General features: G+C 37.3%; 2 protein-coding genes across 1 annotated transcript in view; both read right to left on the bottom strand.

Annotated features, from left to right (window-relative positions):
• Sgcz (sarcoglycan zeta) overlaps window positions 1–10,673 on the bottom strand; it is a 1,078,171-nt gene extending 1,067,498 nt beyond the window's left edge. The window contains exon 1 of the mRNA NM_001108875.2: window positions 10,416–10,673. Within this exon, the coding sequence (NP_001102345.2) occupies window positions 10,416–10,454 (39 nt within the window). The 5' untranslated portion in view covers window positions 10,455–10,673. The remainder of the gene's footprint in view (window positions 1–10,415) is intronic.
• Window positions 1–20,976, bottom strand: part of Erich1 (glutamate-rich 1) — a gene marked incomplete at its 5' end in the record, with an annotated part of 52,793,804 nt that overhangs the window by 21,908,618 nt on the left and 30,864,210 nt on the right.

The following is a 20,976-nucleotide window of genomic DNA, read 5'->3' as shown; positions in this document are numbered from 1 at the left end:
CACATTGTCAACCCATCTTCCAACTCAGGCTCAGATCCAGGGCTTCAAGTTGGCCTACCCCAACATTTATCCCACTTATGAACTTCTCCAGCAAGTGAAGGAGCTGGTCCTCCAGATCCCAAGCTGTAGAATCTCCAGGACATAGCGCAACAGCAGGGTATCCAATAAGAGTCCGGGGTAAGGTTTTAGTATCAAAAGTGTAGCAGAAACTTGAACATTGAACCATACCAATGGCTTATTGAAATGAACATTTGCAAGTGCAGATGAGGCAACAAATAGTATATTCTGTGACACACTGTGACACACTGTGACATACTGTGACATACTGTGACATACTGTGACACACTGTGACACACTAGAGCTTTCATGGTGAGACAGTGTTGTTTTTTCTTTCTTTTTTTCTTTTCTTGTGGGTGAGGTTGTGAGTGTGGAAGGCAGATATGGTGGGACAGGTTGATAAGTGGGGTTGGTGTGAATGATGTGAAATCCATATGGAATCAATAAAAAGTTTTAAAAAGATTATCTTCATAAAGAAAGAAATGTTAGGCATTCTAAAGTCAGGTATATTTTATCTTTACTCTAGTTCATAAGGAGATAGAATCAATTAAAGTATATGCTACAGAACAGTATTTACAAAAATGAAGGCAGTTGCTTATTATGACCTGTGTGAAATATACTCTGCTCCACTCTATACACCTAAGATACATTTAATTGTTTCCACTGTGTGTTTCACATTCCGTAATTACTAAATGGCTATGAGTTCTTTTAGGGATGATTTAATGAGGGCCTGATCATTAGGAGAAGTACATGGAACTGTTCACTCTTTGAACCCTGACTCACTCACATATGAACTTTGAGAAAGTTGATGAGATGAAATAAATTCTGCGTCTGTTGCCTAGAGCAATCAACGGATCAAAACATTGATTTTACAAAGTGGATTTGAAAACATTAAAAAAAATGCTGAGTTAGATGGGTTTATTTATTTTAACTTCCCCTAAAACAATGTTTCCACACCAGATAAAAGTAAGGAGCATTAGAATTTCATAGATGTGGCAGTATATGTAATTATTCTTCACAAAGGCCAACTTTGAAAGCAATGAAAAGTGAAATAGTGACTAATATCAGAATAAATTTGAATAAGAAAAAGTCCCAAAAAACTGTGTTCCAGTGTCAGCCCAAGGACACACAAGGTTTCACTTTGTGGCAAATGGGTTCCAAAGTTCCTGTGCTACTGTAGAGTGAACTAACACACACATAACATACCTACACATACCTACACACACAGTACTCTAATTCCAACCGTGTGCCTACAGTCTGTTGTTTATGTTAAGCAAGAAAATTCAGAGAAGGTTGAAGCCTTTTACAAGATATATGTAACATTATATCATGGTTTCCATGGCTGAAAGGCTTACAAATTATGGAGTCACAGCAAAGGGGATATATATATATATATATATATATATATATATATATATATATATATGGTTTGTAATAAATACTTACTTATGGAAGTATGGAAGACTGAAGACTGCAACACTCTGTTATGTGCCCAATAGTTAGGCTCGGATAGAAGTAGTTGTTAGAACGGAAACACAAATATGCTCTTAGATGGTAAATACAAAGGGTGTCAATATCAGGTGGAGACATTATCAGTTTTAGGACAAGAAGGATTCTTAAAGTTAAATAACCAAGCAGCTGCTTAGGGTAAGTGAAATGTATTTTTTGTTTCTAAAACTAGATAAAAGTTTCTCATGCATCTCCTGTTGAGGGAGAGGCAGAAAGTTCAAACACAATTCTATAAATCCCAAGGTAAGCAATCTATTTCCTTGGACTAGCATTTTCTTCTGTCTGAGGTTTTAAAATACTGAGATACACTTCGTAAATAGACTTTTAGAATGACAGTGATAAAGTATTTTTCCATTCATGACTTTTATTTTATTTCATGTTTCATAAAAATCACTCTTCCTCCATAGAAATTGATGTGGTTGTTTCTACCTCACCCCATCCCCAAAATAAAGGTTTCAAGGGCCCCCTTTAAAATACTGGGTACATAATAGGATCTTTAAGCCATTACATGGAGGGATGAGAGATTATTATGTGAAAGCAGAACATGACCATGTGTGAGCTAGTAATTGAGCATCACAGGCCCCAGTTAAGATGAATATAGCATATTTGTAGTTTTCACAGGGTTAAGGTTTTCATTTTTAAACAGTTCAGAAGAAACTCAGAATGTTTATGGCTTACAGCCATTTTTAATTGCACTGAAGCAATGACTAGCCAGAATGCTTCTGTGAGAAAGAGCAGCATAAAGTGGTCCAATACCACACCCTTTTTCAAAGTTCACAACAGCTTCATCATGTTGACTTCTCGTCACAGAAGCAGTCATACTGCAGCAGTGACAGGCACTGTTCTGGTCCAAGGAGAGCATCTTCAGAAGAATGCGAGCCTCCAGCACTGGGAGAGAAAGGGAAGGATCCAAGAAGTGATGATTCTTCAAGGAAATAAATGTTATGCACTTAGGCACATCTGCTTGCCCTAGAAATTCTCCAACTCAAAAGGTTTAGAAAATGTCCTCAGAAAGCTTTGTTAGATATCGATCTCTTACGAATATAGAAGAAATGCCTTGCTTAAGTAATATGCCACTATGCTTTTATGAGAGTTTATATATAAAAGACTTTTTCACAAAATTAGAGAAAAATTAACAAAAAATTATGTCAAAAATTAAAATCAAATTTATTTTATAGACATGTATCTTAATTTTATTAAATATCAAGAACTTCTATTGGTATTTTTAGACTCGTTGTGAATTAAATCATCTAATGGTCATTTTCAGAATTCTGCTTTGACATAAATCTGAGTACATGATAATCCACAATTGTATATTCATGTATTTGTTTTTAAGACAGAAACTGAATGCACAAAAAGTTGAAAGAAAACCTCACTACTAGTGAAATTTAATTCACACTTTTTAACAAAATCAAGATTTTTACCAACTTGAAAAGTAAAATAATGGAGAAAATATATAAAATTATGTAAATTATATAAGATTTAATATTTCAGAGTTGTGTTATGGTAATAAAGCTACTACATTCATTTTATTAACCATCTATCACATGAAAAAAAAACAACTTTTTTTAAGATAAACTCTCATGTAGCCTGGCTGGACTGGGGTTCACTGTATAGTTGAAGAAAACTCGAACTCCTGATTCCCTTCCTCTGCCTCCCAATTCCTGGGATTATTAACATGTTAACCTGTGCACATACCTCTGTGTGTGTGTGTGTGTGTGTGTGTATGTGCCTCCCAATTCCTGGTATTATTAACATGTACACACACGTAGGCTTCCATCACTTACTACTGGGCTTTATTACCAAATATCAACCTAAAGTAATTTAGCCAAAATATTAGGTATAAACATAATGGGTTGTTGTTGTTGTTGCTGCTGCTGCTGCTGCTGCTGCTGCTGCTGCTGCTGCTGCTGCTGCTGTGGTTTAAGGCACGCAAAGTGAAGAGCTATTCTCAATTAAGAGGGAACACAGTCATTGCAGTTCAAATGTCACCACTCATACTCAAAACAGGGATGCCAGAGTAATCTTTTTCTTCCTTGAGAAATGCCTTCCAGATGTCTCCAAATTTTATACTACAAATGGTGGCAAAGAATGTGGAAATATAAGACACCGAATTGAGTCCCTATTTTAATTTTTAAGTTAACTTTGGTGTTTTCTGAGCTACAATTTAGACTCACAAAATGAACATATGATATTGATCATATAACCTGGGTTAATGTTCAGGTGAGAAATATTTGGAGGATGGAAACAGCTATGTTAAACATATCAGTTTGAAAATTATTTTCTTTGAAAAAGGTATAAACCTGTCATTTTCCAAAAGTTCAGGTAGTCAAAGTCCAGAGAACTAAAAGAGCATATGATTTATATTCCTTAACTTACAGTTCTAGGCAGTCTCTGGTGAACTGTAGTCTAAGAACAAGCAAAATTGATAGTAGCTCTAATCAGAGTTACTTTTGATGACTAGGTTAATACTCAGATTATTTTCAATGTATCTTTAAGGAAAATATTCAGCCATAAGTGAAAATGATTACAATCAAACACTACAATGAAATCCGATTCCCAGCCCTAGTATCCGCTACCCTCAAAATCTGAAAGCTGGGAGGTTTAAGAGCCATGCACACAGAGACGCCTCTATTACCTTGCTGAGGCAGGATTTGAACTTTATCTGCTTGCCTGAACAGTCAGTACAATTTATACTGGGTAAAAGCCTCCAAGCCTGCGAGATGCAAAGGGGGCGCTCTGGTGCCTTCATATACCTCTGGCGTCTAATACTTTGGTAGGGATTGAATGTTTAAATTAATAGCTAAGTCTAAACTTTAGCTTCTCTTTCTCTGATGTCATTGCCATAGAAATAAGAGTCTTTGGGAATAGATACAGAAATACTCTATTTGTAAAAGTTTGGGAGTTTTGTTTGTTTTGTTTGCTTTTATATGTCATCTTGGCTTACAGGCACTCTGTTTAATGGCACAAAACTATAACCATAGCTTATAAAATATTTTAGCCAACCTAAAAACAAATTATATAGGGATATAACAAGGCAACTCTCAAGGCATATAATACAATTTTTAATATTTAGAACCTGAAGCAATATGACGATTTCTTGAAAGAACACTCATCCTGGAAGTGCTCATTTTCTGGCTAGCTTAGAATTCTACTCAGTTTTATTTAAAATAGAAGATTTCCCACAACTTTAACTTTCACACACATAAAATATTCAGCCAAAGAAAAACATATATGCTAGTAAAATTACCCTATTAAAATCTACATTCTCTTAATGAAGTAACTTTGATTCTCAGAATTTTAGAGGCTAAGAATCACAAACCACGGGTAATGTTCAACTATTAAGCTTCTAACATTTTATTCTGTTATGTGTATATTTGCTCACCTAATAAGTCAAAATTTAAATGCATGCTCTGAAAAAATCCATAGAGGTGTGATTCAAAGCAAATGGTCATTTTCTTTAGTACCTTAAAGCTCTAAGACTGCTGAATTGCACTTTACCTGAAATCCCAATCTGTATGAAAAAGAAGTAACTAAATATCATACAAAAGGAATGCCCAAAAGATGCACACTGAATTATTGTCTTACAACATTAAGCCATCTTGCAGAGCTATGATTTTAAGCCTATAAATCTTGAAATATCCTTTTTACTGCAACTTCAAAATTTGATGTATCTTCAGATGGTAAAGTCTGGAGATCAGCAAAGTTGTAAGAGCCAGTAGGAGCTTTGAATCTGAGCTCACTAATGACAGCAATTGACTGAAGGTTCTCAAATTTATCTATACAAGTCGCCTCAGAATAGCGATTTTGTCCTAGTTCTATTTTCATACATATTAAATATATCTTGGTCAACTATAAATAATGCTTCACTTCTAATACTTAAAGTATACTTTCACTTCAATTAACTACATTTCCAGATTTTTAAAAAAAATCTATATTATATTCCTCAGGACTTGCATGGTGGAACTGACCCCAACAAGTTGTCCTCTGACCTCCGCATATGCACCCTGTCAACTCCCACACACATTAAAGCAAACACACAACAAATTATATAATGAGAAAAACTCAAAGAAACAAATGATAATTCCTATACAGGAGTAGATGGGAAAACTTTACTCTTCAATAACTTAGCCACTTTCTGGAATACCCTTTACCTTTGTCAGAAATTTCATTTTGAGCTGACAAAAATTTATAATATATATATATATAAATATATGTGTGTACATATATTATATAACATATGTATATATTATATGACATATTATATACTTCATGATGTTTGGATGTATGTTTAGATTGTAACATGACTAAGTCGTGACAACTGATATAAAATTACATATTGTCACATATTTTACAAAATATAAACATAAGTTTTAGATGTGTCATCACAAAAATATTAGAAACATGTAAATGAGATTGATATTGAAAACATAGTCTTAAAACATCATGTTGTTTCCCATGAAGACATGCAGTTCCTATTTACTAATTAAGATATTAACTTTAAAAGTCAAATTTAATTACTATTAAATCTCTGCATAGTTCTTCTTATCAAAAAGTTTGAACTAGACATAACTGGAGAGAGTTATAACTCCTAAAGGCATTAAAGATGTCAAATAGCCAGTCTTCACATACATGTTTCCTTATTCTTAACCAAAAGGTGTTAATATAAAAAGCAGGTTGCTAAAAATATGACATGTGTTGGAGAGTACTATTTTTCACTATGGAATGACTAACATAAAAAAAACCACCTACGTACACTCTTGCAAAGCCTCCCACACTGCACCAAGCTCCACTTTTCTGGGCTGAGTGTCTTATTGATGAAACAAAAAAATCATTTTTAGAATTCCTCTAAGTGCCAGCACTCTTATTTGATTGAATTGTAGACAAATGTACTATGGTATTTGTTACAGACTTCTGCATTTTGGAATAAACCACTTGTTTAAATATATGCAAGCTTTTGCTGGGTAATCATTTCTTTCCCATACAGTACTTTCCTAATGGCCTAATTGTATCATTCTGGGAGGGTTTTGCCTTGCCTATATAGGTCAAGTTTCAAGTTCTTAGCTGACGAAATTGTGTTCAATTTAAAGAGATAACATTAAGTAACTGTAGCCTGTATTTATCACATTTACTTAAACAATTAAATTACCCATATTAAAAGGTCGGTTTATGCGTAGCAGGATAAACTAAATGGTTTACCATTTTGTCTTTGGAAAGGAATTTTAAAATAGAATTGCATTTTAATGCTGTTCCAATAGTAGAAAATTTTGCCTTAACTTCTAACCAGTTTTTTTCTTTAAAGGAGACTTGAAAACAAATAAGTAAAATCTTAAGTTAATTATCATATTAAAATGTACTATATAGTCTTGGAGGTTTTCATGTTTTTGATACATAAGCAAAATTCAGATCACCCAAGAATAAATCATTTGCATTTAAAAGCACAACTTTCTACATGCCAATACAGGAAAATAGAACCCGTTCTTATAAGACTCAAGGTTCCTATTCTTAATTATAATTTATTCATCCTCAGAGTTCCATAATCAGAAATGATCCTTATCAAGAACATATTTTAAAGTGTCTACTCTGGACATCAATTGGAGTTTTGTTCTAGGATGTAAGATCAATTGTTTCTAAGAGAGAAAGGGAAACGATTCAGTACAAGCCAGAGTTAATACTCACATATCAACTAGTCAGAGGCACTCACTATTCTGTACCTCGAGCTACTCTAGGGCTGAGGATACTCTTTCTAATATCAATATTCATTAACTCCCACATTTCCAAAGCAGCAACCCATATTCTGGGTTGTTTGATGTTTGTCTCTTCTTTAAAACAAACACAGAGGCAAAACCCAGAGCAAAGTTTTACATTCAAATGGAAACAGATCAAAGAGAAAAGAATAGACCAACACTCTTTGGCTGGGAACTGGGTCCCTTTTCACCACAGCTCTGGTTCATCAGAGGCTTGTGTGCAGAACAGAAGATGAAAAGCTCCTCGGCCTTCATTAGCAAGTTTCACACACATAACTCTGTCCTGATTATCCATCAATAATCCTTTACTATGCATGTTGTATTTGTGATGGTGATAGCAATGATTTCTCATCTACTTACTGAAAGCTAACCTTTAGTATTTCCTGTTGGATTGTAAAGCAATACTGACTGAGTAACATATAGCAAATACCAATGCCACACACATGGCACAAATGCACATACATACATATTCTTGTCAAATGTAGTAAAGAGAAAACAGTTTACCCTGAAACAAAGATGAGGAGGACCACAATATCCTAACCATACTGATGATTTCAAACTGAGCTGGATTGGGTTATTACAATACTCTATACATTTGCTTATTTATCTAATCCCTGTAAATAATTCCCAGGTCCTTTAAAGCATCATAAAAACTAAAGTTTATGTAGCTATGCCTTAATAAAAGTACCAATGGAGTGGAAGGGGAAAGAAACCTCAAACATCAAATGGTGCTGTCCTGAGAATTTTTACTCCCACTTCTCCCATGATCACCAGGGAAGGTTGTCTAGGGTGAAGCCATCACAGAATAATTTGAACCAGAGAGACCTAAGAAACCCTTACACGCTGCTGTAAGAAAGCTGCTGTCCATGTGATGCCATCAGAGGCCACATGTTTTTCAGAGGTTAAGCACTCCAGATGTGACATCAACTATTTCCTAGTAAGGCTTGACTCAGTTGTCTCCCTCCCTCGTTAGCTTTGACTCTCACAGAAGAATGATCTGACACAACTTTTCAACAGTCTCCACAGAACTTTTCTTCTAGCATTCCTTCATTTCTTCCCAGCAGTCCTCAAGTCTCTTTGCACCAAAACCCTCTAGTCCTTTACCCATGGCTGCACAGTCTAGTCCATGGTGGCTGCGAGACCCATACTCTGATGTGTAGTGGCAATTAAGGTTAAGTAGGGGTCATTGGCTAACACCAGACAAAAGTTTCCATGGTGGACCTGCTGCTTTTGTTCCTGTAAACAACACTGAGTCTGTGTGTTTGGGAATTCACAAGTAGGAACCTAAGGGGGATGGGGGTGGGAGGGAGGAGTCACGGGATATGATCAGCTCAAAAAGTGTTTTTCTTCATGTCTTCTAACAAAATGTTCTTCGTGCCATACATACCCTATTAGCAGTTACCTAGATCTCCATGCTAAACACATGACAATCCTGTATTCTTTTCATTATAAAGCCCACTCCCTCTCCCCAACCTTGAGGATGTTTGGGGACTGCAGCAAGTGATCCTTTCAAGTTCAAGGCAATATGTCCTGTCTAGGTACAACAGAGAGGTAACAGGACATTTCCATCCAGGCCAAGGTCTATTGACTGTAACCTTGGCCAAAGCACAGGACCCTGTTGCCAACTTTACTCTGGAACATCAAATCTTCCCCACTTCATCTGTTCCAAGGAACCCAGAAGCTTGGATTCAAGTACTGTCTATGGAGGTTTTCCAACAGTCCAGGCTCCCTGGGGCTAAAGGCACACTCCAGCACCAGAGGGCTCTATATACTTTTTTTTCTCTTGTGGTTTGGCAACCACAAGGTGACATGGGCACCCACTGGGAATGGGCGGGCTTAGTGACTCTGTGAAAGCAAGCTGCAGGAGATTTCACAGACCTGAGCTGAGCTTCTTTAACAAACCCATTTACCAGACTCTACTCAGCAAACCTCTAATGGTCAAGTTTCTCCAGCAGGAAGGGATGTCGATAAAGTCCTCACCTGAAGCAGGTCCTAACATGTAAATCTCTAGTAACCCCCACCCACCCAGCTACCCACCTTAGCAGAATGGTAGTGTATCAAATGACTGGAGGAGGAGTAGGGTGAATATGTATGCGTATTTAACACTCTTCATTCAGTGTTATCATCTAAGAGTGAGCGGGACATTTAAATTATTTTGCTATTTGTTGATTTTTAAGTTCTTTCTTTCTTTTTATATCTGCCCTGCAGGTAGAGGTACCCACCAGGAGAGTGACAAATTGGTGGCCTGGGTGCTCTAAGGCGACACCAGGACAGGTAGGGCGAGAATACTGAAGGGCACCACATGGGGTGCAGCAGCAGACTGGGGAGGGTCTGGGACCCAGGAGGCTGGGTGGAGGAGGGGCGCCCCGCCCCCTCCAGAATCGCTTCTTCTCGAGGCCCCCTCCCCAGCTCCTCGGATCTGGCCTGGTAATAGGATTAGCTCGTCCCTCCGTGTGCTGGTGGAGACAGGCCAGCAGGGGACCCCCTCATGTCTCTCCTCTCGCCCTGTCCCCCAGAATGATCACCACCCATTCCCGCCCAAAGGCAGTGGCCACCAAGGGGGGAGCGATGTGGTCGGCGATAAGAAAAAGGGGTCTTTGCCTAGAGGTGGCCACAAACACCTCTGTGCAGCGAATTTGCGAACGGAAACAGGCTGTCCCGGTTTCGCACGGGGGCAGGAGCGGGACAGAAGAGAGGCGGGCGGGGACCGGAGGGAAAGTGGCCGCGGACAACTTTGCCGGGAAAGCGGGCGACCTCGAGTAGAGATGGGGCGACCTCCGTATCCTCGGCCAGCTCCGGGGCACGGAGGACCTTGGGTCCTGCAGCCCAGCTGCCGTTGTCACCCGCGGAGGGGAGCACCGGGTGGCCTCCAGCCGGAACAGCGACGCGGAGGGCAGCCCCGCGCGGGAGGGTGAGGGACAGCCGCCTGTGTGTCGCGGCCCGGGGAGGGACGCTGAGCCCGGGGACACCCCGCCCCAGATGCCCCCTCACCGTCCGGCGGGACCCGCGACTACTCCGGAGAAGCCGGGTAGCGGCGAGCAGAGCCCAGGATGCGAGCGCGGCAGAGCGGAGAGCCAGCGCCGCCGCCGCAGGACCACGTACCTTGAGCTCCTGGATGTCCAGGTCCGTGGATCTGTCCATGGAGCGAAACTAAAGGAAGTGGAGAGGAACCGGCCAAGTTGCTCCCCGAACCGATCTAGTCTTTTAGTTTCCAGCTGAAACTCAGCTTTATCCTCCTCCAAGCCCTGGCAGCTTCTCTCAGTCTCATTCTCCGTGGTCTCGCAGCCTCCACCGGTTAAAAATAATATAAATAAATAAATATTAATGATAATTCACTTTGTTTTACTTCTTCAAAGATTTAGGGACAGTTAATCTTTACCGCCGTGGTAACACAGCTCAGTAGAATCAAGCAGAGGAGGGGGAAAAATCCACTCAATTTCAGATTTTTTTTTTCTCTCTTCTGCAATAAGCTTAGAAACCAGCGAGTTGCTGCATCCCAAGAAAAAAAGCTGCTTCCCTGGACAGCATCATGCGGCAAAATTCAAGCAAATGTGTTCAAACTGGAGAGAAGAGTATGTGATAAAAGCCTTCCTCCGTCAGGCATACTCTGGTAGCTAATTTAGCACGCTGCGAGTCTCAGACATTAGCAATCATCAATTTCTCTGGCAAGATAACTGGATCCCCGAAGTCCTGCATAGACTTAAAAAATGTCTTGTAGCTAAGAGGTATTCTCTCAGTGGGGAAAAGACGGTAATAAAGTCTGAAGGGACCGTTCTCCTTTGAAGGTTATGCTAAAAGAGTTGAGAGAATAGGAGGTGGCTCCCACAGAGAGAAAAGAGCGAAGAGAAGAGAGGGAGAACGCAATTTTCCTCCCGCTTTGCTGTTTTACTGGCCTTCACCACCAGGTGACTGACTTCACTTCTCCCTTCCCACAGCCAGCTCTAAGGGGATTTCTCTCATCTGTCAAAAAGCAACATTTCCTCTCCAGACAAATACAGTCGCTGGGTCTTAAAGACTGCCCTCTGTCCGGAATCCACTAGGTGACAGGCATTTTAATTCACTTACGCTCTTCCAGCTTCTTGCTCGGATAAGCACAGGGAGACACAGGCTTGCCTGTGTCATTTTCATGCATTCAATTAAATTTCGGTTGTAGCCAATTAGATCTGAGCTGTTTAAATGTCAGGTTGCTTTTACCTTAAATACTAATTTTTCAATGATGAGAAGTGGGATTGTTAAAGATTTCTTTCCACGATGCATCTCAAGATAATGTGAATTTTCTTCTGGAAAACGCTTCTTTGGATTCATTCTAACAGGTCAATGTATTGCATCTGTAAATTTGGAGGTAGGGGCTCCTCGGCGTCATTTACATATTTTAGAGTAAACACCTTGATTTATTTTAAGGCTTCAAGGGTCACCTTTTATTATGACCTTTAAAAATCTCAAAGTTAAAAAAATGTTTTAGATTTCAAATGAAAGACCAATGTAAATTATTTTATTTCAAAAGGAATGTATGTTTTGAAAAAAATTGAAATGTGCCCACGTATACTTTTCCGGTCTCCTTCTCTAACTTGATTTTCATACTTTTGCACTGCTGAGCTCCAGCCACCTGGTCTACCTGTGCGCACCCCTTTTCCTCTACTTTCGGCTAATACACACCTCTGCCTCTCTGTCAGGCCATCTCTTTCCTCTTCTGACTCCATATGTTTCCCATTCTCCTGTTTCAATCTAATGCCATTCCCTCAGAAAAGATTTTCTCGGGGACGAGTCCCTTGGATATTGTATTCAGTTGACTTACCATAGCAGAAGCCCGATTTACAATTACTGCACGTGTGACTTCGTCAATAAATGATATGCCCTTGAGATATCATCCCAGTCTTATTTACCAGTATATCCAGAGCCTAGCAAGAGGATAAAGCAGTGGAAAATGTGAAATAAGCAGATAAATGCGTGTAAGAAGTCTTTAAAGTTACAATTCTAATACCTAACAACGGCTGTTTCTTTCTTCCTGACATTTCCACTATATATATATATATATGTATATATATACATATAGATAGAGAGAGAGTATGTGTAATTATGTATACATGTATAGTGTGTATATATGTATATAGTCTTATATATTATATATCTTATATACATATTATATAATGTATATACATATATGTATCCTTATCTATTACCATATTTCTCCCCATTTTTCTCCCCACTGAGTGTTTTGCAGCTGAGCCTGCAGGACTTGGCTTTATCCTTAAGCATGCTGAGTTCTTTGCTTGAGCCATTTCTACTCTACACGTTTATCAAAGCCATCTTCCTTCTCTGACTTCTGCCTACAGTATTCAGAGATAACATGAAATAGCCAATAGTCCATAATTAGTGAACCGAACACCAAATCCTGAAAATAAATATTGCATGTCCTGTTTGTATAGTTCTCTTACATAATATATGATGGAAAAATAATAAAGTTGCACATAGCCAGTACATGAACTTATATAAAACATGATTCCTTAAAGAGCTGCTTTTCTAAAAAGTACCAGTGATTCGACTTGAAAATACATACTTCCTTAAATCAGAACTTTCATATAAAGTATTTACATATTGCCTATCAAATAGTGCTTGTCTACTTTTAGAAAATAGTAAGACAAGATGATGTATATGAATATATTTGCAGAGTGATACTAAGAGGATTTTAAAATTTGTAATTGTAATGTGTACCACAAGGAAGATGATGAGTATGATGATTATATTGTATATAATATATTTTATAAATATTATTACTATATTATATTGTTGTACGTATGGCCGAAGATAATTAAATCACATTTTTAAAACACATTTGCAGTCATAGGTAGGTATGTTTGTACATATATATGAGCATGTATACAATAACTTCATGCTTACTAAGATTGCAAATCAAAACAAAATATATCCATCATTTGATGTTGCTTAAACCTGCATTTTGATGAGCTGCAGAAATGATTGGTGACCTCTAATTTAGCTACATATTGCATCTAATTAAATATCTATGTAGCCCATGACTACTGAGTCTTTACAAGCTAACATGAATGTCCATATGAATTCACTACTCTACATATTCCTAAAACTCAAAAGTGATAGTTGATAAGAAAAGGGATGCAATTTGCTAGGATATATTTATATTACCTTTCAAGGCACTCAAGACTTTGTTCCCTTTCCTCAGACCCACATGTAGATGCAGCGACTCTCCCCTCCGAAAACCAAATTGACTTTACACTTAAAATCAGGCAGGACAAGGATGAGGAGGTAAATTAAGAATAGCCATATGCTCTAGAAATCCAAAGCTACCTCTCCAAGAATAAGACAGCTACCCATGATGGTGGAGAAGAACATCACCCTGGCACAAAACAGAATCTCTGAAAGGCGAAGCATTCGGGTTAGCGAAGATGCACAATTCAAAGGCAAACTGCACGGAGTAATTGCAATACCCAAGCAAGGGGAAGGCAGTGCGAACACACCTGCAGGTCATGAGTTTTACACTTCAAGTCCACTCATCCATGGGTCCATTCATCAATGTCACCTTCAACCGTAGGTACGAAGGCAGACGTACACCTGCCATTGTGAGCATCTTTAGATATTACACAAGTAGGCTACTGGTAAATCAATCGGCTTTCTTCCCATCAACAATGTATTTCTTATTCGTCTGCAGTAAAAAAAAATCACTTACAGAGTTTTAAATTGTGTAAGCCTTTATACTTCTTTCTTCAAACCCTCGTGCCAAATTTGCAATTTTATGCTTTTATTCGGATTTTCATGCTGCATTACATAGCAAGGCAGTATTTTATTTCCGTGTTTTGAAATTATTAAAAGGAGAGGCAATACATCATGATTTATTAAAATATACTATTAAATAACTTGTTTTCACAGACTCCTCATTTTATGTGTACTGCTCACAAATTTTATTCAAAGTGCTTATCATATCATAGAAGGGATTATCTTATAATGATCTCATTTTGCCATGAAATTTTTAAAAATACATAAAATTACATAAATAAATATACATAAGATATTGGTTATTATAACTGCATAAGTCGTGTAAGTATTACTATACAGAATAAGGATAAAAAAACATTAAATGAGCTATTGACTTTGTGATTTAGTTTTTTAAAAATAGCTTCATCTTTCCTCCAAAATTAATCACTTCTGTTTATAGCATAGATATCTATTTTAACAGAAAGCAATACTAAAATTAAAGGATTTTCTTGTTAACCTTCACATGGATCTCATGATTCTACTCTACATTTTTCCTCTAAAGGAAAACAAATGAATGACATTTAGTATCTCATGTGTGACTAGAGAGGAGAAAATGAGAAAGCAAAAAATAAAGCAATGGAAAATCTGGAGACAGATTTGATCCTGCTTGAAGGCAAAATAAAGATAGAGGGATCAAAGCTATCAAGTATCAACACTGGGAAAAATTTTCTTTTCTTTTAGATAAAATGACAAAGGAAACTGGCAAATGTGAATGATTATGGTCAACTAGTGATTTTAAAAGTCCCTGAGTCAGGAGTTGACTTAGGCTTTGCACAGCAGAGCCTGTGCTAGTCTATAAGGATAGCACGCTCTTTTTTACAAACTTACAAAGCATGAAGATTAATATTCATATCCTTACAAATACATCAGAAAAGCCATTATTTATTGAAAGGAAGAATAGTGAACACTGGTGATTATAGTTCACTGTTTCACACAAAATCTACTTCAAGAGGCGAAACTTGTTGAGTATAGGGAATGGGAGCATCCCAAACCTGTGCACACATGCAAGCTGGAGTCTTAAGGACAAATAGCATGATTAGAAAGGAATCAAAATTAGTAACATGCAGATAGTAGTGAAATACAGATAGTAACAATAAATATGAATTTATCACAGCAGCGAATAAAGAGCATGACATCAGAATTATGAAAGCACAAGAAAATGGAAAAAATGGTTTCAAAACATTTTTTAAATGGCTACTGTGTTTTACGTTCCATTTCTATGGAAACATTTATGTGCCAAATAAAGTGCATTACTAAAAAAAATAAGCACACCATGTCTATTCTGTTATGAACGAACACCCTCACTATTAGGCACTAATAATAACTGGACACAACCATAGTATCGCAAAAATGCCTTTTACTCCATTACTCGTAATGAGTATAAAAGATGAGCTTATGAATTAAGCATCAATGAAATTGTTCTGCAAAAGTCATTTTTCTAAGCAAGATTAATTTTAAAGCCAAAATTAGAAACTAAAAGTGGTGTTTGCTGGTTAATCTTGTTCTGAACTTGGTGGGATTTAAAACCACCAACGATGAATCCCTATGAGTAAATGTCTAAGGTTGGCTTCTATATTCGTTTTCTATTGCTGTCATTAAACACCATGACCAAGGAAGCTTGTGAAAAAAAGTTTATTTGGGGCTTGGAAGAGGCAGCTGACTGAGAGCTTACATCTCATCTCAAGCAGGAGGAAGAGCTGACTCAAAATGGCATGAGTCTTTGAAACCTCAAAGCCCTCCCCAAGTTATGTATTATGTACTTCCTTCAGTGAGGCCACACCTCTTACTCCTCACCAAACAGCCATGGATTGGAGATCAAATATTTAAATGTCTGATATGCATGGGGGGCATCTCATTCAAATCACCAGAGTTGGATTATCAATACCTACTCTAGATGTGGATGGCCCCAATCCATGACCTGGAGTTTCAGAATTAACATAGTGGAGAAAGTGAGCTCAACAGCATACTACTCTTCCTCTGTTTCCAGACTGCCTAGGCAATGTGCCAGCTGCCTGTTACTGCTGATGTCATAATCCCCCACCACAGTGGACTGTATCACATTGAACTGTAAGCCAAAATAAAACATTTCTCCCCTAAGTAGCTTCTCAATTATTTCCTCACAGGCAAAGGAAACCTAACTAATGCATGATGTGTCTGGGAATCTTTTTTATTACTCTAACAAAGGAGCCAAAGATTTATACTGTTTTCCAACAGTACCATACAGAAGTGATGAACCAGTATAATATTAACATCAGTGGAACTAGTAGTAACTCTCTGTGGTTCAATCATCTCGTTGGCATCACAATTGTGAGAAAGGGAGCAGCAATACGAGGAACAGGGTCATAATACAAAATCGAAGAAGAAAAGTCACTGATTCCAAATGAACTCCAAGTATTTAGAATGGACTAAAAGTGACACTGGCCTTCCATTGAGTAAACATAGAATAAACTAGGGAGAGGAAAAAAAAAACCTGGAAGAAAATACTTAATGTGATTCAAATCTAAAATAGAACTCCCATATCTAGCTTAAATTTTTTCCCATGGCAGCAATGTCACCAGTAGCACAGGACATGTGATGACTATTGTCTTTCTGTTGCTTATTAATGTCTGCCTGTGATTTGAATTTTATTTCCAAGATATCTGTTCATGCAGAAATTCTTTTCTTCATACTCCCATACTTACCATGGCTATAATAAAATACATCAAAGGAGTGAAATTATCCTCGGTAAGTGAATAGCTTATGGAGCATTTTAAATAGTTGTCTCCCTGTAAAATTAAGTTCCAATGAGTATGCTAAAACTTAAATAAATAACAATAGAATTTTGATTGACGTCTCGTCAATTCTTTGTGCAGGAGATGGGATATTATCCAGGACTTTCTAATCTTGAACCTTACTCTCAACAGTCCATTACCTATTGCCATGTGAAATATTTCATTGTCACGTAGCATTAGTAGCTTTGCCAAATTTCTAGATGATTTCACTTCTGGGCCATTGTTAACTAGTTAAATTATTTTTCATAATTTTCTTTGAAACAGTCCAAGACTATGGGATTGAAAATTTAAGTATGTAGTCTGATAGTATGTTGTTCAGTCTCTCAGTCTCTCAGTAATAAGAATATCCAAGAGAATTGAGCATAGTCCAGTGGGCCTCCTGAAGGTGTCTATCAGTCAGGATCATAAAACGTGCCAGATAAACCACCCAGTGGAAAAAATAAAACCAAAAAGAAATAACAACAACATAAAACAAGGGGAAAAAACCTTAATCTTTAGCTGTGTTTTCATAAGTGCTTGGCACTATAATACTGCCTAGGTCATTTTATAAATTTTATATCCAATGTGTATAGTTTATATACTGTACACATTAGTGGTTCATGTGTGAACCAACGTCATATGGTCTTGTGTTTCTTAAACCCCAATCGTGCATTAAAGTTTTGGTACCTAAACTGATCGTGGTATTGAACTGAAAGTGCATTCCCCCCAAATGCAAGCTGACTAAACAGTATGCATCAGATTGATGAATAGTTTCCTAGGAAGCCTGGAAGGTCTTCTGTCCTAATTAAGAATAAAATGCTCCTTGGTCAAAACTTCTAGTCAGGATGGTGTCCCATCCCCAAGGAGCATCTAGTAGGGTTTTCTTCTATATTATGAACCTTTTCCTGCTCTGAATGCTGTCAGCTCTACCATGCATCTTTCTGGATTTAGCTTGTTTCTGTGGTACGTCTCAGAGCACACCTGTGAGAGAAAGGATGCAAATGTTGATGATTTTAAAGGTAATGTTTTTGGAAATTGAGGGTGGAAATTTCCAAAATGCATAATTGGGCATCTGAATTTCTTTGGTCTAGAAAGTGCCACTTAATTTATCTGTGATTAAGTACATTTGTTTTGATTTGTAAAGCACATATGGGTAAAGCACACGTTGTTTAATGTAACTCAGAATGACAGAGACACAATGAAACATGTGTATAGATTTTTCATTCAATAATTCATTTTAGATTCAGGATTGCAATAGGGACAATTGTAGCTCATGTTATAAAACCACCTACATAACTCTCTTTTATTATATTAGTCTCTTTCTTGTGGTAATATTATAATCTTAATTTTCTACCTGCTTTTTCTGATATGGAAGCAATATATGAATTTTCTATTTTTTCATCTAAAACTAATTTCACACAACTACATTTTTTCAAGTACATTTTATAAAGGTTTATGCATGACTCACTTTTAAGGAGGAAGAACTATTTTTAATTTCTTCCTGTATGGATTAATTTTAAAAACTTATCTACCTGTTACCGTATACTTTTTTCAACCTTAACTGTTATGTACATAACCAACAATCTTTCAAACATGAAGTTTCCATAGTTTGATAATCATCATACATCTTAATATACTTACAGGAGAAATAGGAAGTCTATGTTTTATAGATAACTTTCTTAGATTTCCTTTAAAAATAAGTAAAATATAAAAAATACTCTGTATGATGTTAAAAACATCAGAAGCATAAGTTGAAAATAAATGAAATAAAACTATTTCATTGTTGGTGTATAAATATAATTTTGCTACTACTATAAATTGTAATGTAAATGTCTGATATGCAAGGTATCTGTGACCCACAGGATGAGAACCACTGTTTTCGAGTCTTGCATCTTCTCTTGGCTGACATTCAATTACATGAGATAATAACTTAGGAAAAGCAGGTATCATGAGGTAGACCCACTGCCTCTTCAAATATAATACCAACTTAAACTTAGCAAAGAAGCCTCTCTTCATTATGGGAACGACCAGGAATGAGGTGTAGTTTTAAAAGTAAAAAGGAAGGAAGATCGACAAGAAATCCAGCAATTTCAGCAGACCAAAGCTTTTGACACAAGGTCTTGCTTCCCCATAATCACTCACAGAGTTCACAACCTTTTGCCAAGGGGGAGCAACCTATCTATTCATTTGTCCAGCTCAGTGCCTCACACACCAAGACTACATAGTTCTATTCACCTGCGAACTTAAAAACATATAATCACCTACGGAGGAGAGCATCTTTCAGTGGCAGCATATTTGTTCAGTAGTGGTGCATTTGAAAAGGAGATTAAAAAAATAAAACCTTTCTCTCCAACTCTCATATGCATATGTGTAAGAATGCTAGGATAACCCTAAATTATGCCTATTAGTAAAGAGGAAAAAAAGTACAGAGCACCATACTTATGGGCCCATACACATAGCAACTATGAGGAACTCCTTATGAATGCTACAGTATTCTTTTCCTGGGAATAGTCAGTATTCCTTGACTTTGTCCTGATGCTATAAGAAAAATTATCTAGATCGATGTTGTGACTTTCCAAAATTTTATTCTGCTTTTATCTTCCTCCTTATCCTTATCTGAAATGAGAGTTAGAAGTAGGGTAAATCTCTTAGGAGCTGGGTCCCATCTTTTTAGTTTGCGTTGGCACAGTAACGCACTGGGAGCACTATTAAAAGTCACAACATCCTGGATGACTTATCCAAAACAAGTTTCATAAAGCCCTATAAGACAGATGCCCAAGGCTAAGGTATCCACAAACCTTTCTACTTTCTATGCATTGAAAGAATTACTCTCTGATTTTGTTTTCCTGTGACTTTTTCTATTTAAATCCCAGGTGTCACAGAATGTGTCTTACTATAGGAACAGCAGTCATGTTGAATTAGGTGCCACATAGAAGCCTCATATAATCTGCTCAACTCTCTTCTCTATCTCAAAATATAGAAGGATGATGAATTAGTTTTTTTGACGTACAAACTGTAAGAGTTCCCAAGTCAATATGAGACAGAGATACAAAGGTTTTATAGCTGTGACATTTAATGAGAGAGGCAGTTTTGTTGGTCACAACATTCTCTCAAATTATTAGTAGGCTCCTAATCTATTCTGTTCTTTAGTATCAGGAGTAGGAAATCATACAAAACATATCTCTAGAAGTCTTAGATATGCTTTATTTATATGAATATCCATCAACATCCCCTATGCTAAACTAGCAAATAAGTGAGGTGAATATTGATAACATGAATTATGTCACAAATGCGCTTTCCTTCACTAAAATGATGTTTTTTACTGGTCCTTTCTATATGAAAGCTTCTTAGCATTTTTCATTTTGCTTTATGGAATGTAAAGTCAACTGACATTTCTGTGTACTTGGTATTCCAGAATTCTTGGCTTCTATTTCTTTGTCCTCATTTCTTATATCTCTTCCTTTAGCACGCAGTCAAAGGCAGTTAACAAACACACACCATGACTGTTGCATTTGACTTGTTTTCCCATTGAATTAAAAGTTTAGCAGGTGAGTGATCTGACTTGCTTGTCCCTCATGTCCATGGTCCTGCCAAACTGTTGTGATGACACACCAGGAGGCTCAGAGGTTAAGAGCACCAACTTCTTCCAGAGGGCCTGAGTTCAATTCCCAGAAACTACTTGGTAGCTCACTACTACCTGCAATGGGACCTGGTATCCTCCTCTGGCGAGTCTGAAGACAGCAGCAGTGTGCTCATATATGACAGTTAAATCTTAAAAAAATAGAGTATCTAAATGTGTACTAAATCTCTTATAATTGATATCTTGACATGAGTAACTGCTGAGTCAAAGTCACAGTCAGGTACTTCTGGAGAAGAAGTAAACGAAAATGCTATCTTTCTTCCATTGGGTGGTTTTAGATCCTTCGTCAAAGATCAAGTGTCTATAGGTGTGTGGATTCATTTCTGGGTCTTCAATTCTGTTCCACTGATCTACCTGCCTGTCTCTGTACTAATACCATACAGTTTTTATGACTATTGCTCTGTAATACTGCTTGAATTCAGGGATGGTGATTCCCCTAGAATTTCTTTTATTGTTGAGTATAGTTTTTACTATCCTGGGTTTTTTG

The sequence above is a fragment of the Rattus norvegicus genome, chromosome 16 (assembly GCF_021556685.1).
Source record: "Rattus norvegicus strain SHRSP/BbbUtx chromosome 16, alternate assembly SHRSP_T2T, whole genome shotgun sequence".
In the NCBI taxonomy this organism is placed as follows: Eukaryota; Metazoa; Chordata; class Mammalia; order Rodentia; family Muridae; genus Rattus; species Rattus norvegicus.
This window is presented reverse-complemented; position numbering and strand designations above follow the sequence as displayed.